The 16,149-nt window shown below is 43.0% G+C and overlaps 1 protein-coding gene across 5 annotated transcripts in view; it reads left to right on the forward strand.

The window, feature by feature from the left end:
- RIN2 (Ras and Rab interactor 2) overlaps positions 1-16,149 on the forward strand; it is a 75,317-nt gene that overhangs the window by 32,924 nt on the left and 26,244 nt on the right. For 4 of the 5 annotated variants that reach the window (XM_053974736.1, XM_053974735.1, XM_053974740.1 and 1 more), the window contains exon 3: positions 10,622-10,716. The exons of the other annotated variant lie outside the window; for it this stretch is intronic. In XM_053974736.1, coding sequence (XP_053830711.1) covers positions 10,622-10,716 — 95 coding nt within the window. The remainder of the gene's footprint in view (positions 1-10,621; positions 10,717-16,149) is intronic. 5 annotated transcript variants of the gene reach the window in all.

Consider the following 16,149-nt stretch of genomic DNA (forward strand, 5'->3'; position numbering starts at 1 on the left):
TGTTCCATTCTTCTTTTTCTTACCTCTGCCTTCTGTCTTTTTAACTCTTGTGTTACCTGTTTTATTTTGCTTTCCGGGTCCACCCCTTCTTTATTCCTTGAAAAGCAAAATATCCTGTCATACTGGAAGCAAGCTCTGTCATCCTGATCTTCTAAAAAATCAAGGATAACTGGTTCATTTCTGAGGAACTTTTTACTCTCATAGTTCAAATTCTTCCCCACCCAGTATGTCTTACCTCCCATTACACACATTCCCAACAGGTTGTTGTCATAGTACAGGGGGTTTGCCTGAAAATGAGCTACAAACACAGACTCCATTTTTCCCCCAACCCATACAGTACGTTTACACTTATCACAGGCTGAGAGGGATACAGATTCGGCATTCCTCCTGTGCATTTTGTGTATTGACTGCCCGTCCTTAGGGGTCGCTCCTTGTAAATGGAATTTGGTTATTTCTTTTATTTTGTATTCCCCCTGTTGAGTGCCGTTCTTGGAACAAAGTTCCTCTGCTCCACCCCTGCTGCAGTTTCTTGGGGCTGGGAATGTCGGACCCCCCAACTCCCCCTGTCCTTCTCAGTCAGTACGCTTTGTCTGCCCGCACCCACCGTTGGGGCACCGCCCCTCCAGGTCGGAAGTGTTATTGGCGTACTTATTGGCGTACTAATGTTGAGGCATGTTGTTAGACTCAGGTACATCAGGATTACTCCCACCACTAACATTCCTCTGCCTATACCGACACCCACTGGGTGGCGACCAGCGGCGGGGCAAACCATCTTCTTGGCAGCAGGAATAGTTTCCTGTGATTTCATGCCAGGACCGAGCCACATACCTCAGTTTGAAAATGCCCCACCCGTGTAACTTAACCGTGTCTGCGCTGCAGGGTACCTTGTTTAACCTCCAGTACTCAACAGCAATGATTCGGGCCTTTGACTGTAGTTTACCCCTTAGCCCGTCTTGAAATAAGCGAAACCAAATTGCAGAATCTTGCTCAATTATTCCCAATCTTGGCTAGTCAAGTACTGTTCCTGTTCCTGATACTTATCACACAACCCTCCCGGCCAGCTTCCCCTTCTGCAGTGCTTTACCCAAACCTCGTCACAATATTCACAAATAAAATGCACAAATGGGTAACATACACAATCTGGTACAGAGCACCTTATCAGGTCCCTATCAGTCATTTACTTGGCTGGCGCAGGGTTAATTTCAGGTCTTCTAGGGGGGAGGTGATTCTCCACTCCAGTGTCCCTTCCCGGAGCTCAATCTTCTTTACTTGCGATGCGTGTGTCCACCTGTTTTCTGATGACCGTACTGCTGTATCTGTGGTCAGGAGGACAAGAAAGGGGCCCTCCCAGTGACGTACTAGCGTAGCCTCCCTCCAAGTTTTTATGAGTACCTTGTCCCCAGGCTGTATTTTGTGTATGGAGAAGCCTAAGGGGATGTTTTGCATTATTATTCTTTGTTTTCGTAATTCCTGAGGGTTCTTGCTTATGGCTATAAGGTAGGGCTGTAACTGCCCATCCTCTGTTCTTAGATGTCCCACCGGCCATGTTCATATGGCATCCCATATAACATTTCAAAGGGGGAGAGGCCAGTCTCAGAATGTGGCATAGTTCGAATGTTTAACAGGGCTAAGGGGAGCCATTTTACCCAGGACATTTTAGTTTCCATAATAAATTTTGCCAATTGGGCTTTTAATGTTTGGTTCATTCTTTCAACTTGTCCAGAGCTCTGGGAGTGCCACAGGGTGTGATATTCCCAGTGGATTCCCAGAACCTTAGCCAGTTGCTTAATGACCTTTGAGGTGAAGTGTGTCCCTTGATCTGTGTCTATACAATTTACTATCCTGTATCAAGATATGATTTCCTCCAATAGGAACCTCGATACCATTTGGGCTGTAGCCTGGGAGCATGGAAAAGCTTCTACCCAATGGGTCAGCTTATCCACTATAACCAATAAGAATTTATATCTCCCCACTTTAGGTAGATCAGTAAAATCTACCTGCATCCTTTCAAAAGGCCAGTATGCCACTGGGGGGCTTCCCAATGCCACCTGCTGGGTTTTTGCCTGATTAACTTTTTGGCAGATCAGACACCCCTGTTTACACCCAAAGAATCTCAAGAATTGTTCTGCGAGTGCCTGGGCCCCCCAATGTGTCTGTTGGTGCAACCTTCCCAGAATTTTTCTGGTATAATCTTTGGACAGTAATTCCCTCCTGTCAAGTAATAGCCACTTACCTTCTTTCAGCTGACCCCCGATCTTCTGGTATCCTTCAATCTCCCTTTGAGAGGGATGGGGGAGGTATTCTCGGACTTCCCCCTCCCTATCTCTGGAGTGCTTACCTTCAGTAAAGCTGCACTCTTTGCCTCCTTGTCTGCTAGGTTATTTCCTCGGGTTCTGAACTGCATTCCAGTCTGATGTCCTTTCATGTGGACTATGGCAATTGCCTCCGGCCCTCTAATGGCCTCCAAAATGTTCCTGATTATTTCCTCATGCACCAACCCTCCCCCACGGGTATTAACCACTCCCCTTTCTTCCCAAATTTTTCCAAAGGTGTGTACCACCCCAAATGCATATTTTGAATCTGTGAAGATTGTTCCCCTTTTCCCTTTTAGTTTCTGTAAAGCTCTATATACTGCAAAGAGCTCACAAGCTTGAGCTGACCAATTGGCACTCAGGGGTCCTGATTCCAACATCCCCAGTTTTCCCATTTATCATGGCATACCCAGATTTTCTTTTCCCATCTACAACCCTTGCTGACCCGTCCACAAATCATTTTTCTCCATCTTCTAGTTCCTCCTCTTCCAAATCGGGTCTTATTTTAGTTTGTAATTCCACCACCTCAGCACAATCATGAGAAGGAACCCCTGTGGCATGAACTGGGCAGAATTTTGTGCCGAAGTAGTTTGTAGTTCTAAATCATGAGAGTGAATCAGGATGGCTTCATATTTCAGGAGCCTAGCGTCTGTCAGCCACTTATCCGTTCTGAGGTAAAATGCTCCTTACATTGTGGGGGGTGTAGACTACCAATGAGGCCCTGAAGGTTACTTTCTTGGCCTCCTCTACTAATATTGCCACTGCCACAATTGCTTGCAAGCAAATGGGCCACCCCCTGCTTACAGAGTCCAGTTTTGATACAAACCCGACCGGCTTTTTGGTCCCTGCCCAGTCCCGAGTTAGGACTCCGTGGGCAGTGTGGTTACTAACGTCCACAAATAACTGGAAGGGGCTTTTTACATCTGGGAGACTCAATACCGGGGCTGCCATGAGGGTTTCTTTTAATTCCTTGAAGCCCTCCTCATCCTGTTTTGTCCACTTAAGCCTGTCTGTGGTAAGCTTCTCATAAAGAAATCTTACCTTCTCGCTGTAAGCTTCAATCTATTGTCTGCAGTAACCCAGGAGCCCCAGTAGTTGTTTGACTTCCCTCTTCGTTTGTGGTGGAGGCAAGGTGATGATCCCTGCTACCCTGTCTGCGTCTAATTTCTTTTTACCTTTTGTCAGCCATTGTCCGAGATATTTCACCTCGGGCTCTGTGAACTCTAGTTTAGATTTTGAAACCTCCAACCCCTTTTCTCCCAGAAAAATTAACAAGGCTATAGTGCCAATCCTTACATCATCCTCCTTGGGATCGGCTACCAGCAGGTCATCCACATATTGCAGTAATTTGGTCCCTTGTACTGGCACAAATTCACTTAATAGTTTCTCAAGGGCCTGACCAAAGAGATTCGGTGAATCCACAAACCCCTGTGGCAGGGTGGTCCACCTTAGCTGCTGTTTTCTTTTTGTCTCCGGGTCCTCCCACTGGAAGGCAAAGTAGTCCCGACTTTCCTTGGCTAAAGGACAAGTCCAGAAGGCATCCTTTAAATCTATGACACTATACCAAGTGTCCTCCGGAGATACGTTATTTAACAAGGTGTAGAGGTTTGAGACCGTAGGGAACAAAGTTTTTTTTGTCTGATTTACAGCTCTAGGGTCCTGCACCAGCCGGTAATTCCCATCTGATTTTTGCACTGCCAGAATAGGTGTGTTATGCCTTGACATACAAGGCACCAGCATGCCCTTTTTTATTAAATCCTCTATTATAGGTTTTAATCCCTGTCTGCCTTCCAGGGGGATGGGATATTGTCTGATCCATATAGGATCCTTCAGCCTCTCAATTTCGATGTGTATGGGTTCCATATCCAACCTTCTCACCTCCCCTTGAGTGTGCCAGACCTTGGGATTTATTTGTTTTTCATCCTCAATAGTTAACTTATATAGACTTACCGTGAGCTGTGAATTCTGTGCAATTAGACTTATCCCTAGGACTGCCATCAAGTCCCGCCCCAGTAAATGATAGTCTGCTTCTTCTACTAATAGGATATTCCCAAGACAGATTTTATTTTCAGATTCTATTTCCACATTTTTAGCTCTGGTACCTTGAAGGGTTCCCCTTTTGCCCCAGTAACCACCATTGAATCTTTATTTTTGTACACCCCAGTGGCAGTTTTTAGACCGTGGTCCTTTCTGCCCCCAAATCAACCAAGAAAACTAGCTCCTGTTTCTCGGGTCCTACTTTTAACTTTATCAAGGGCTCTCCAGGTGTTCTGGACCCGAAATTATAGAGCCCCTGACACCTCTAATCCTCCTGGGAAATGATTTCATCCTTTATTCTTTTCTTGCATTCTCTCTTAAAGTGCCCTTTCTGTTTGCAATAAAAGCACTCAGGGCCACTTACCTGTTTGTTTGTGTCCTTCTTTGGCTCTCCTTGGGGCCGATGAGCTTGTGCTGACTTCCCTGGGTTTTTGGCTTGCTCCTGCTTTTGACCTTCCCTGACCACCGCTACCAGCACCCTTGCCTGTGCCTTTTGCCTTTCATCCTCTTGTCTCATATAAACCTTCTGGGCTTCCCTTAGTAACTCCTGCAGGCTTTTCTCTTGCCAATTTTCTATTTTCTCCAACTTTTTCCGAATATCCTCCCATGATTTGGCAACAAGTTGGGTTTTTAACAAAATTCCCCCAACGGGAGAATTAGGGTCCGTCCCTGAATACATTTGGAAGCTTTTCGATGGGTGTCTCGTCCCTCCCTTGGCACTCCCCCAATGCTTTACTAATGTTTTGTCCTTTTGGCACTGCCCCCTGGATACCTTGTATTACTATGTTCCTCAGTCCTGTCATTTTAAACTGGTCCTCCTCCGCCTGGGCATTCCACTGAGGCCTCTGTTCAGGGCATTTCTCGGCCCCACTCCCGCCCTGGGGGTTCCTGAATTCCCAGTCCTTTATAGCAGCCTGTCTTATCATGCTCTTCGGCATTGAACAAAGACCTTAGTATAGTGGTGATATCATCATACGAATAAATGCTGTTCCCCAAGAATTTGTCTAACCTCTCCGCCACTCCCAGAGGGTCACCCATCAGTTTTCCCATTTCTGTCTTAAAGGCTCTCACATCCCTGGTGTTAATCGGTATGATTACGTATCCGATAACTCCTGGAGTGGTGGGTACTTCCCTTAGGGGTAGAGGTTGGGTCTATCATCTTCACTATCATAAGTATTATCTCTCCTCTTTTTCCACTGGGTTCTACTGGCGGGAGGAGATTTGGATTCCCCAGTGTGAAGCGTGCGGCTAAAGTCACCCATGTGTTGTGTGGGAGGAGGGATTGGGAAGGTCCCAGTGTGTCCGGTACCACTGGTGCCGAAGGCTGTGTATTAAGTGGTGGTGCCGATGCCCGTGTGGGTTGTGATGGGGGGGCTGCTGAGGTGGGTACGGGGGCCTGTGCTTGAGGAGGAGGGACCTGATATGGTCGTGGGAGATTTTTTAGGAGTTCCCACACTTTGCTAGGACTTACTTTGTTGCCAGAGGTCTTGACCAGGAATAGCCTTGTACTGGCATATTCCCATTACCTGCTGCAGTCCATTTCCTCACTGTCCAGCCTGCTTTCCCCATATAGATAGTCAAATAGAGCTTGGCACATTCTCGTATCAATTGTGCTGTACGTGGGCCAGAACATGCACTTCCCAATTTCCATACCCCCCCATACTTCCACACAATAATGGATCATTTTCTCCTTTAACTTCCCCTGCCTTGCAGGACATTCCTCCCAATGTTCTAACATCCATCCCAAGGAGCTTTCCCTCGGGATTTCGGGCACCCCGTCCCTTTTCCCCGTGTTCAACTTCCCTGATTTCTCTTGGGTTTTTCCCTGGATCTTACTTTTCTTTTGTCCCATTTTGAAATTTCTTTACCGTACCTCTGTGTGGAACTCCAAAAATGACTCCAAAACCAACTGGCCGTCGCCACATGTGTGACTTGGTCTTCTCCCGACCAAGTCTTATCAGCCTACTAGTCGCACAGCAAACCGATCTGTGGATTTTTGGCTGGTAAAATGAGCTCTCTTACCTTTTCCCGGACTCCCAAGTCCTAGGTCAAAGGAATTTCCCAATTCTCGAGTATCCGAGAACGTTCTTTCCTCCTCCGATCCTCCCGTGACCGAACCCCTGAACCCCCCTTTGAGTTGCAGTCTTTATTGTGTGATGTGAGTTCACCCAGTTTCACTTGTGTCCCCCTTAACCGGCCACTTCCCTCGCGGGATAGTGGAACTGCGATTTTGGGGCCACTCTTGCCTCGTGACAATGTCACATCTCATACACACGTCCGATCACACCCTCAACCACGCGATACTTATGGTCCTTTTTCCCACGTGGATTCTTCGTGCACGTAGATTTTTATGAGTGAAAAAAGTTGCTGCTGCAGCTTTGGAGGTTCTGACTCCAAATACTCGAGAGCTCTGGGCCCGTTTCATCCCTTTCTGATTGTGGCTTTTCTTTTGGCTTTTGGTTTGGAATCTGATTGGTTCCGCAGGTTTCCCCAATCCTGTCCGGCCGCTGAAATCAGCGGGGCGCCACCCAGACCAAGGGCAGGGAGCCCTTGGATGGCCCAAATCAGATCACGTCGGGCTCACCAAGATTGTTATAGGTAAAAATTGACCCAGCCAAATTAAAAAGAAAAAACCAATTTTTATTATAGTGATAAAATTCTATCTGAGCCAGCCACAAAGAAAAGGACAGTGCCGAGCACGGGATCAGTGCTGGGTGAGACACAGGTCCGACCGCTCTAGCAGAAGGTCTCCCATGCTTCACACCATCCATTCGGCAAGAGCAGTTTTTATACAGTTTATTTTGCTTGAGGCTGGGATTTTGGCGAGCCTTTTCTTCCCTTTCAAAGTCCCACATATTCATAAAGTTGGAGTTACGGAACTCTGCATTGAGATGTAATTTTCAGAGGTTCAAGTGATCCCAGTCTAGGGTAGTTGTTGGGACAATCATCACTTGGGAGTTCCTAGATTATCTCGAGAAATGGCCCATTTCCGAGGGAGCCACATGTATTAACTTGTAAGTGAAGCCTTATCGACAATGGTTTCAACATACATGAGGCAGCCCCCTTGCCCTGGCTCGCTTGCTTTCTGTCTATATTTTAATCATATAAAAACTCCTACCCATATATCATTTTATAGGCGCAAATTATACCTATTACACATAACAGGATCCTTCCTGCATTTTGTAGAAAAATGTTACTAACAGCTCATCTTGTATTATGCTAGTCACATGTGCATCACGTGTGCTGTATAATCACCAGAAGTTTCCTTGATCCTAAATACTGGGAAATGCTGTCATAAAATCATGACTACACCTTATATTATTTGATAGAAAAATGCTGTTGTTAACAGTATGTGTCAGTTAATTGCAAGGATACACAAATGATGCAACTCCGTAAGATTTTCTTCTCTTGAGTCAAGAGAAGAGCAATATTTTTTGTCATTGAAGGGAATTTAAGGAAAATTAGTTGGAAATTGCTGAAAATATTGGTGGTTTATTCTAGAAAAAAGTGAGGGGCTTCTTCCTGGAGGTCAGTGTTTTAGTGCCAGTGGAATACGTGGTGGTAGGTGATTAGTGTTGGTTGGGTTGCGGTGTGTTCCATCCTGGGGAACTTCGCAGGTCAGTTTGGGGTTTGATGCCACACTTTGACCTGTTTTCCTTGTCCAGAGTGTATTGACTTTTCAGAGACTAAGGCTGATTTGTCATGGAGGCTATGTAGCATACCCAAGAAATCTAGCCTGTAGAATAGAATGTGAGCATAAGGCTGCTTGAAATGTGCCATTTTGTTTAAGTCCTCTTTAGAAAAAGAAGTAAAGTTGCTAAGCATGGAAGAATTCCTCTCAGGAATAATTTCTGCAGAGTTATCTTCAAGGTAGGCATACAAATTCAAAAGCATTAAGATTACTTCACTGTTAGTGCAGTTTGGATGAGAGTTCTTTGCTGTAGCTCCCTGAGATTTTGTTTTCTGGGAGGGAGGTGGGTTTTATCACAGCTCGGGTCAAAGCCTGCCAACAGAGTTAACTCAATTGCCAGCCAGGTAGTGACACAGCAAAGCAGGCATGGAGGAGGTGGCTGAAAATATATGGAGGCTTCTGTGGAGAGCTCATACATTGTATACTTTGTAGGGAGAGGTGATGAAAAGCTCCTTTGTTGTGCAGACTGTTGGCCTTCGAGACACTTTAGTCTCTGTTGATGTGTCAGAGGACAGGGCACACCACTTTGATGGCTCTTTATGGCCACAGTTGGTCTTATGGTGGTGATGCTGCTCATGAAGAGGAGCTCCTTGTGCAGAGCTGATTCATGGGCAGCTCAGCTTTCATGCAATCGCCAGCTGAAGCAGCTTTGCAAGAGTGCTTTGCTGGCAATGCAGAAATTCACCCCACTCTGGCTGCTCCCTGAGGGTAGCCTGTGTTCTTCGGGTTGCCCCTTCGAATGATCAGGGAGGCATTGCTTACATCTGGCTGCAGACACTCAGGGCTGTTTGGGAATCAGCAGGTGGAATGTCTTTGCAGTGTCAGTGGTACATATGGTTGGTGTCACTGAAACTACAGGAGAAACAAAAACTCTCCAACAACAATCTTTAGTGCTAGAGAATTAAGGCATTACTTTATTCTTGCCAGGATGGTGTTCTGGCCAGGATGTGCAACAGAAACCAGTTCATCCACACATTGCCCTGGTTGTGCAGAGAAAATCATTCCATCACACAAGTCTATTAGATTTTTCACATTTGTCAAAACCCAGAGAAATTCATTGGTTCCATGTTCACTGTTCCCAAGGTCTTAGTATTTGGTTTCCTATTGGTTATTGGTTTGCCTTTAATGTTAATTAGTTTCTCATTCTTCATTCTCTTATCTATCTCTTCCCAGACCAGGAGTCTTGGACCATGCTAGGGGAATGGTTGTTACCTTTTGTGTATATTCTTTTTTGTATGCTGCTCCCAGTCTGCTGAGATGTTAAACTCATCAGACCTTGAGTGGTGGAGCAGTCCTTTGAAAAGAAACTTCAATTCCTTTCCCCCTGGGCAAAGGCAAACAAACGCCTGACTAAAGTTATATTAAAAAATTTTAAACTTCGTATAATTTCCAACACTGGGAACTATGACTTGGACAGAAGGAAAACCCTTATGGTGTGGGTAATGGTAATTAATTCTTACATAAGGTTCATTTATTGGAGTTGGCCAGTTATAAGCAGAGACTAAAATGTCTTTTGAATTTATTGGAATAATGGTGCTCAGCAGCGAGTGTGAATTCCTGAGGTGGAGGAAACATTCCAGTGTAACAATTTAGGAAAATGATGCCTGCAATCCTTTGAAAATGCTGCTGTACTGAGTTGCCTGCCCTGAATGGGGCTCCGGCTCAAGGCAGCTGTGAAGACTGTTCTGACTTGGGCCCCAAAGCTGGTTTTGCTTCATATGCCAGGGTTTTTGTTTGTTCTGATGTGCTGAGGTGGTGGTAGAGATCACTGCATCACTGCAAACCTTTTCTTAGGTTTCCTTCTGGCAGGAGAGAGGGAACCCTGCTAGGATTTATAGGCTGTCATGGTGGCATGACAAGCAATCTTGATGCATTGGCTAAAAAAGAGGTGTTCAAGAGAGCAGGCTTTGCAAATTTCATCGTTGGTTTCTGCTCAACAAAATGTAAAGTCTGGCTAGCAAATTCTGCATTTCTCAGGATACAACCTTAGTGCTAATCTTGCCTACCTTAAAATGAGTTTTTGCCCTCATACCCAGAATTAGATTGGTGTTCTACCTGAGCTGCTGAAGGGTTCCAAGGTAATTCTTTTTAACTGAATTGTTGTGTTTAAGTGGAGTCCAAAACCTAATGTTGAAAGCAGCCACCCACTCCCTTCATTGCTTTTCATCCTCTGCTGTATTGTAATGCTGGCTTAGTGTCCCTTCTGAAATAAAACTCTTGCACGTGGAATTCTTCAAAAATTTTGTTTTTTTGAGAAGATAAATGCTACAAATAGCTAAATAATTTAGTTCTTGTAAGATGCTGTATAATGCACAGAGGCTGCAAATTTAATCCATTTAAATTAAAAGGCTAGCCAAACTGGAAGGTTTTGTACTGGCACAAAACAGGAATTACTCTTCCTCTGAGAACCTTTATACGTGGCCCCAACCCTTACTTGTTCCTTTGCAAGGGGAAATCCAGAGAGGATACTATTTTACAAAAAAAGAAAAAGTTTGTAATCTCTGGTGACTAAACTTGCCCTGGCTTCTTTTCCATGCCTCTTCCACTCACTTGATGTCATACTATTTTTGTCCCTTTCTAGCTCATTGACACAATTGCCTCAGAAATCGGAGAACTGAAACAGGAGATGGTACAGACAGATCTCACAGTGGAAGATGAATGTGCTGATTGGCGAAGGTGATTAAAATGTTTATTTTCATGGTTCTGGAGAGTCTACCACAACAGGAATGTTTTCACTGTTCTTTCTTCTTGGGTGGCTTATGTCCTAGCACTTTTCTCCCTGACAGCATAGGAGGTGTAGATAATCTTGCTCTTGATCCAACGAATTTGCCTTTGTGCAGGAGATTCAGTTGTTTGGTGTATTTGCCTTAATATCTTCTAATTGCAACTGAGCTTCGCTTCCTTGTTAAAAACCTTGGATACTGATGAATGTCTAAAGCAGAAAAGTACTGCCATTATTACCATTGTCTGTGGCACAGCTTTGCTTTCATGTAAAGACAAAATGTCCATTGCTTCGAGTAGCTCTTTGAAGATTCAATATACAATAACATGACTTCTTTATGCTCGCAGGTTAGGAAGTAAAATATTGACTGCTATGAACTGATGCATAACGTGGGTTAAGTTAATTTATATATGAGTAACTTGCACATAAGAAAAACAAAATTGTACCTTTAAGTGTGCAAAAAGGGACCTCTGCATTTTGGCTTTTCTTGAACAGTTGCATCTGCTAAACATCTGGAGAATAATCAATATTTTAGTCCTTGTGTTAACAAGAGAACACATTTTTGTACTTACTTGAAAAATTTGTTGCAAGAGGAAAGCAACCAATGGTAGGTGTTGTGTTTTATCTGACTGCATGGTCTTGGCCAGCCCTGGAGCTGGTGGGGTTTGTTCTTCTACCAGTGAGTTGATGAAGTGGAAAATTGTTTTTAGAATTACATTCAAGATTTTTAACTCTTTTTCTTCCTATGAATTCTATTGAAACCTGCTAGAACTTACTACAAAGCATATGTAGATTATTTTCAAAAACATTGAGCAGCAGCTTTGTTGGCCAAGTAGTAAAGAATGTAAGACAATTGAACTAATTAAAGTTCTTGGCTGTGGCCCTGGTTGAACGTTACTCAAATTTTAAAGCTTTTGAGAGCACAGTTCTTCTAGAGGGCAGAAGGGATGCTTTCTTCATTTTGTGAATTCAGCTAATTAACTTCAGAGATCATCAGCCACTTTTCAGTTAAGAAGAGGCTTCTTGTATCTTTGAATACATCATATGCATGAAAGGCTAAGGTCTACTGATTCTAAAATCTTGGTGGAAGCACTTAGCTGGAAACAGTCAACTAAACCTCCCCATTTTACAGATAATGAGTTTTCTTTTTATTGATTTTTAAATGACTTTTTAATCTTAATTTGTTAATCTTGACTGCAAAACATATTTTGGTTTAAGATAAAGTAAACTTAGCATTAAAAAATGAATAATGAAATTTCCATGAAAAATAACAATAGCCATCAAAAAATTATTTTCTGTCAATTCAAGATGATAATGTGAAATATAAAGTCTGAATAAATGAGCTAAAGTCAAACCTACTGTGACTACAACATTCTGAACTGCATGCTTCCATGTAAGGAATAAGTTTTATCAAAGTCTGTAAGTTAAGTAATTTAGTTTTTTTAAAATTTAGTGCTACAGAGCAAGATTATAGTATATATAATATATACTATATTATACTCTATATATATATATAGAGTATATATATATATATATATATAATTTCAACAAGAGTTTTCCAGAGTTCTTGTTTAAACTAGACACCTCACAAGGCTGTGTTTACTGTAATAACTTTATTTCTTTGTAGTTAATTTAAAACTTGGCAGTTAATGGCATTTTCTCTTCTTATTGCATTCTGCTGTTCAGAAGTTGGTGTCTTGATTTGACCTTTGGATTTGCATCTAGGGATATTTGAGCTCAATGGACTGTCCATTTTCCTTGCTCTTTTTCCACCTTAGCAGGTATCCAGACACCCAGAGCAGTTCTGGAAAGACAGGCATTGCAGAGCTCTCAGCTGAATTCAGAAAGATAAAGACATGAAATTGTGTATCTGCAACCTTAGTATTGTGGTGTGGGGTTTTTTGTGGTTATGTGGTGACTTTCAGATTTATACTCTGCATCTTATATACTCCTTTATTTTGGGCTCATCTCTCCTTTTAATACAATATGGCCCAAGTAATATCAAGAATGATTCAAGGGCTCACTTTGACTTGTAAATATGTAAAAGCCAGGCAAAAAAAAAAAAAAAAAGGCTTGCAAAATGTGTTTTAAGAGGGACTGTCTCAATATCCCACTTTTTTGATGCCTCACCTTTTTCCCAGTGCAGACATGTATCTCTGTAATTCAAATGAGCAGAATTGTCAGAAGAGGCAATTAGTGGGACAGATTTCTGTCATGCTATTCCAGTGACCTTTGAAAGAGTAACAAGAGAGCTTCTGCATGCAGTGGTAGTCCCAGGACCATGTGGGATGGGTCTGGTGGCACCTGGATGCACCTGGATGATCTTTTAGGAGGCCTCATGCCCCCTGCACATCCGTGTGAATATCCGTGAGGGGCTGTGCTTCTGGAGGGGAAGGCTGTAAAGCTCCAGGCTTCCCAGGGCACTTGGTGTCTGTGGAATAGTTCAGGGAAGCTTTGCTGGTGGTGGCAGCTGCAGCAGCTTATTCCCTTCCTGTTCTGTTCCCATGGAAGGAACAGGGGCAGAGCTTTGCTCCCTGCCTTATGTCCTGCACTGCACAGCCCTCACACTGCTGTCTTTTTCACAGCGGTTACTCACTTCAGTAGAGCCATGTTCTGTCCAGCATAGAGAACCATTTCTGTTATTGCTGACAGGTTGGCAAGTATCCAGAAACCTTCTTCCCAGCTGCCTTGTCTTGACTTTTTAGCTGTAATGGGACGCAGGAGGAAGTTACCAGTGGATCTCTGCCCCTCCCAGCTGATGCTCAGTATGACTATATAGACTGGGCTGGGGTGATTAAGAGCTGTTAGATTTACAGAAATCCAGGCATTTTGCAGTGGATAGTCAAACTGAATTAACTGTGAGGTGGTTAACTTTTGTTAACTGGAGCAAGGTTCGTATCATGACCAAGGATCATCCTGGTTAAAAGCTTGAGCCTGTTCTTTGTCTTTTTTACTGTGATTCAGTCTAATCAGGATGCAGCACAGCATTATTTATCTTGGCAATTACCTCTCTGTACTTCCCGCGTGTTTATGGGTTTTCTCAAATCTAAGGAAACTTGCATGAATCATGTGTTTTCTTTAGTTCATAGTGAGTAGTGTTGAAACCTACCTTTCCCACTGAAGAGGAACTGTGTAGCAGCCCTGGAATAAAGCAGACCATTCATTAAGGCTGATTTGTGTTTCAATTTTGAGTTTAATGTGACCTGGTCAGATTGTCTTGTATCAGGAATCTTTTTTTTTTTTTTCAAAATCCCAAACAAATAACACAAACTAACCAAGCAACATCTTCCAACCCAAAAGTAAAACCAGGAGAGGAATTTAGTTGTTGCATAATATACATATTTTGTGAGCATATTTTGTTAGCATTTAGGTTACAAGAACTTATTCTTGTTCAGTACACTTGAGTTAATCCATTGCTCATGAATTCAAATGGTTATTCTTTCCATGCAATTGTTTCCAAAGTAGTTACCCACACATCCCAGTCCAAAATAATTTTAGTCTAACTCTTAACACATAATGAGTTTCAAGAACTCCCATGTGTCAGGGTTTGACTGCATGTCTAATGCTCAGATCATTAATTAAAATTATTTTAAGAATAAAAAAGCAAACTGGGAATATGATGCTCAGCAGTACTAGACCACTATAAACAGGCTGTCAAAACAGACCAGTGGGGAATTTTTTACTGCATTTGCTCCCAGGCCTTGGGAAGTGGCATCTTGTAGTATGTATGTGGTTTGCCAGGTGTGTTTTTTCCAAGGTGTGCTTTTTCCAGAGTTTACCAGGTTAGATGTTTCTCTCTGTTTCCTTCTTTATTATTTGGGAACAGGAAATAATTTTTTTGTGTTTCATATTCCTGTTTACCTCACCACAGATTGCAATAACATTCTAGTGCTGATTTATCTGAGTTGCATTGGTGTTGTTAGAACCATTAGTGTTTAGGAGTGGTAGAAATTATGGTCATGATCAGATATTCATAATCTTTGGTTTATTTCTTGAGGGAGCACAAGCAGCTGCCCCAAGGAGGTGCCTGTGTATGTAAGTGAGAGAGTTTCCTCCTTGGATCTCAGCCTGTGGGAGGGATTGTGCACGTAAGTACCCGGCAGTTTGAAAAACCGTATAGCTCCCCATTCAAATTAGTCTGACAATTTTTGGTGGTCTAGGGGGTGTGGGACAACACAAAGCCAGTCATACCAAAGAGGAACATCGTGACCCTACATGCCTGGGCAAACTCTTGCCAGCTTTAGGTGGTAAGCACTCGTAGTGGTAATGAAATGTCAAATGATTTTGTCTGTTCTTATCTGATCATACAGTGAAAGTTCTCTTCCCCATTTACTCTCTTTGCTTGCCCTCTGCAGAGAATCTGCAAGTTGCTGAACAAAGCTAGAAGAGGGCCATTTGGTTGTTTGGTTTATTCTGTTGTTTGGTTGGTGGATTTTAATTTCGTTCAGCTTGTTTTCTTTGGTGTGGGTTTTTTTGCGGGGGAAGGGTGGAGAGGTTTTTTGTTTGTTTTGAAAGTATTCGGTGCTCCTGTGCATGTGAACTCTGTACCTATTTGCTGAGGGTACAGTAGCTGGCATAATGAGGATGGTAAATGCTGTTAGTGATGCTTAGGACCTGTCCAAAGCACAGAATTCAGAAGAGCTGCACAGTGTGCAGTGGGGAGGTGGAGCTGCATTGTCCTCTGCCGCCCAGGGTCTCTCCTGCTGCAGAAAAGGTCTGTAAGGGGAACACATCCTCTGCCTGACATCTCAGGGAGTCAGTTGAGCTTGCAGGGTGCTTTTTGTCTGTTCCTGAATTTTGTCATCAAGAAGCTGTTAGCAGAATAACTGCTCCATAGTGATTTCTAGCATGGAGAGAATCACAGGATGTACTTCTAGCTCAAAAATGAGGAATTTGAGCCAGCAACACACGTGCACTTGTACTGGGTGTTCTATATTATATGGATGATGGTGAAGCTTTGCATAACAAAAGGAGTTCTCAAAGTATTCTGTTTATTTGGATTTTTAATAAGAATCTACAGCCTCCAAAAACTCTACTTCATTACTGAATGTAGCAGTAACTTTAGATGCCCTGCTCCAAATAAATGTTAAACTTACATTACCTTGCCACATTCACACTTCGCTTAGCCTTTATTTCTCACATAGCAGTCAATCCACAGCTAAAGGAATTTGGAGCATAAATATACAGTTCCTTACTTGTTTCTGATCCTGGGAAGTGTAGTATTAAAATGTGAGGTAAGGACCTTTCATGGCAAAAAAAAAAAAAAATAAAAAAAATTTACAGAACTTAGCAGGAGTACAATAAGAATCCACTGCCACTTATGACATATTTTTTAAGGAAGCTGTGCCTTAGGGAGGATTATCTGGGAGTTTAACTTTTTTTTTCTT

This window comes from Vidua macroura, chromosome 3 (assembly GCF_024509145.1).
Source record: "Vidua macroura isolate BioBank_ID:100142 chromosome 3, ASM2450914v1, whole genome shotgun sequence".
NCBI lineage: Eukaryota > Metazoa > Chordata > Aves > Passeriformes > Viduidae > Vidua > Vidua macroura.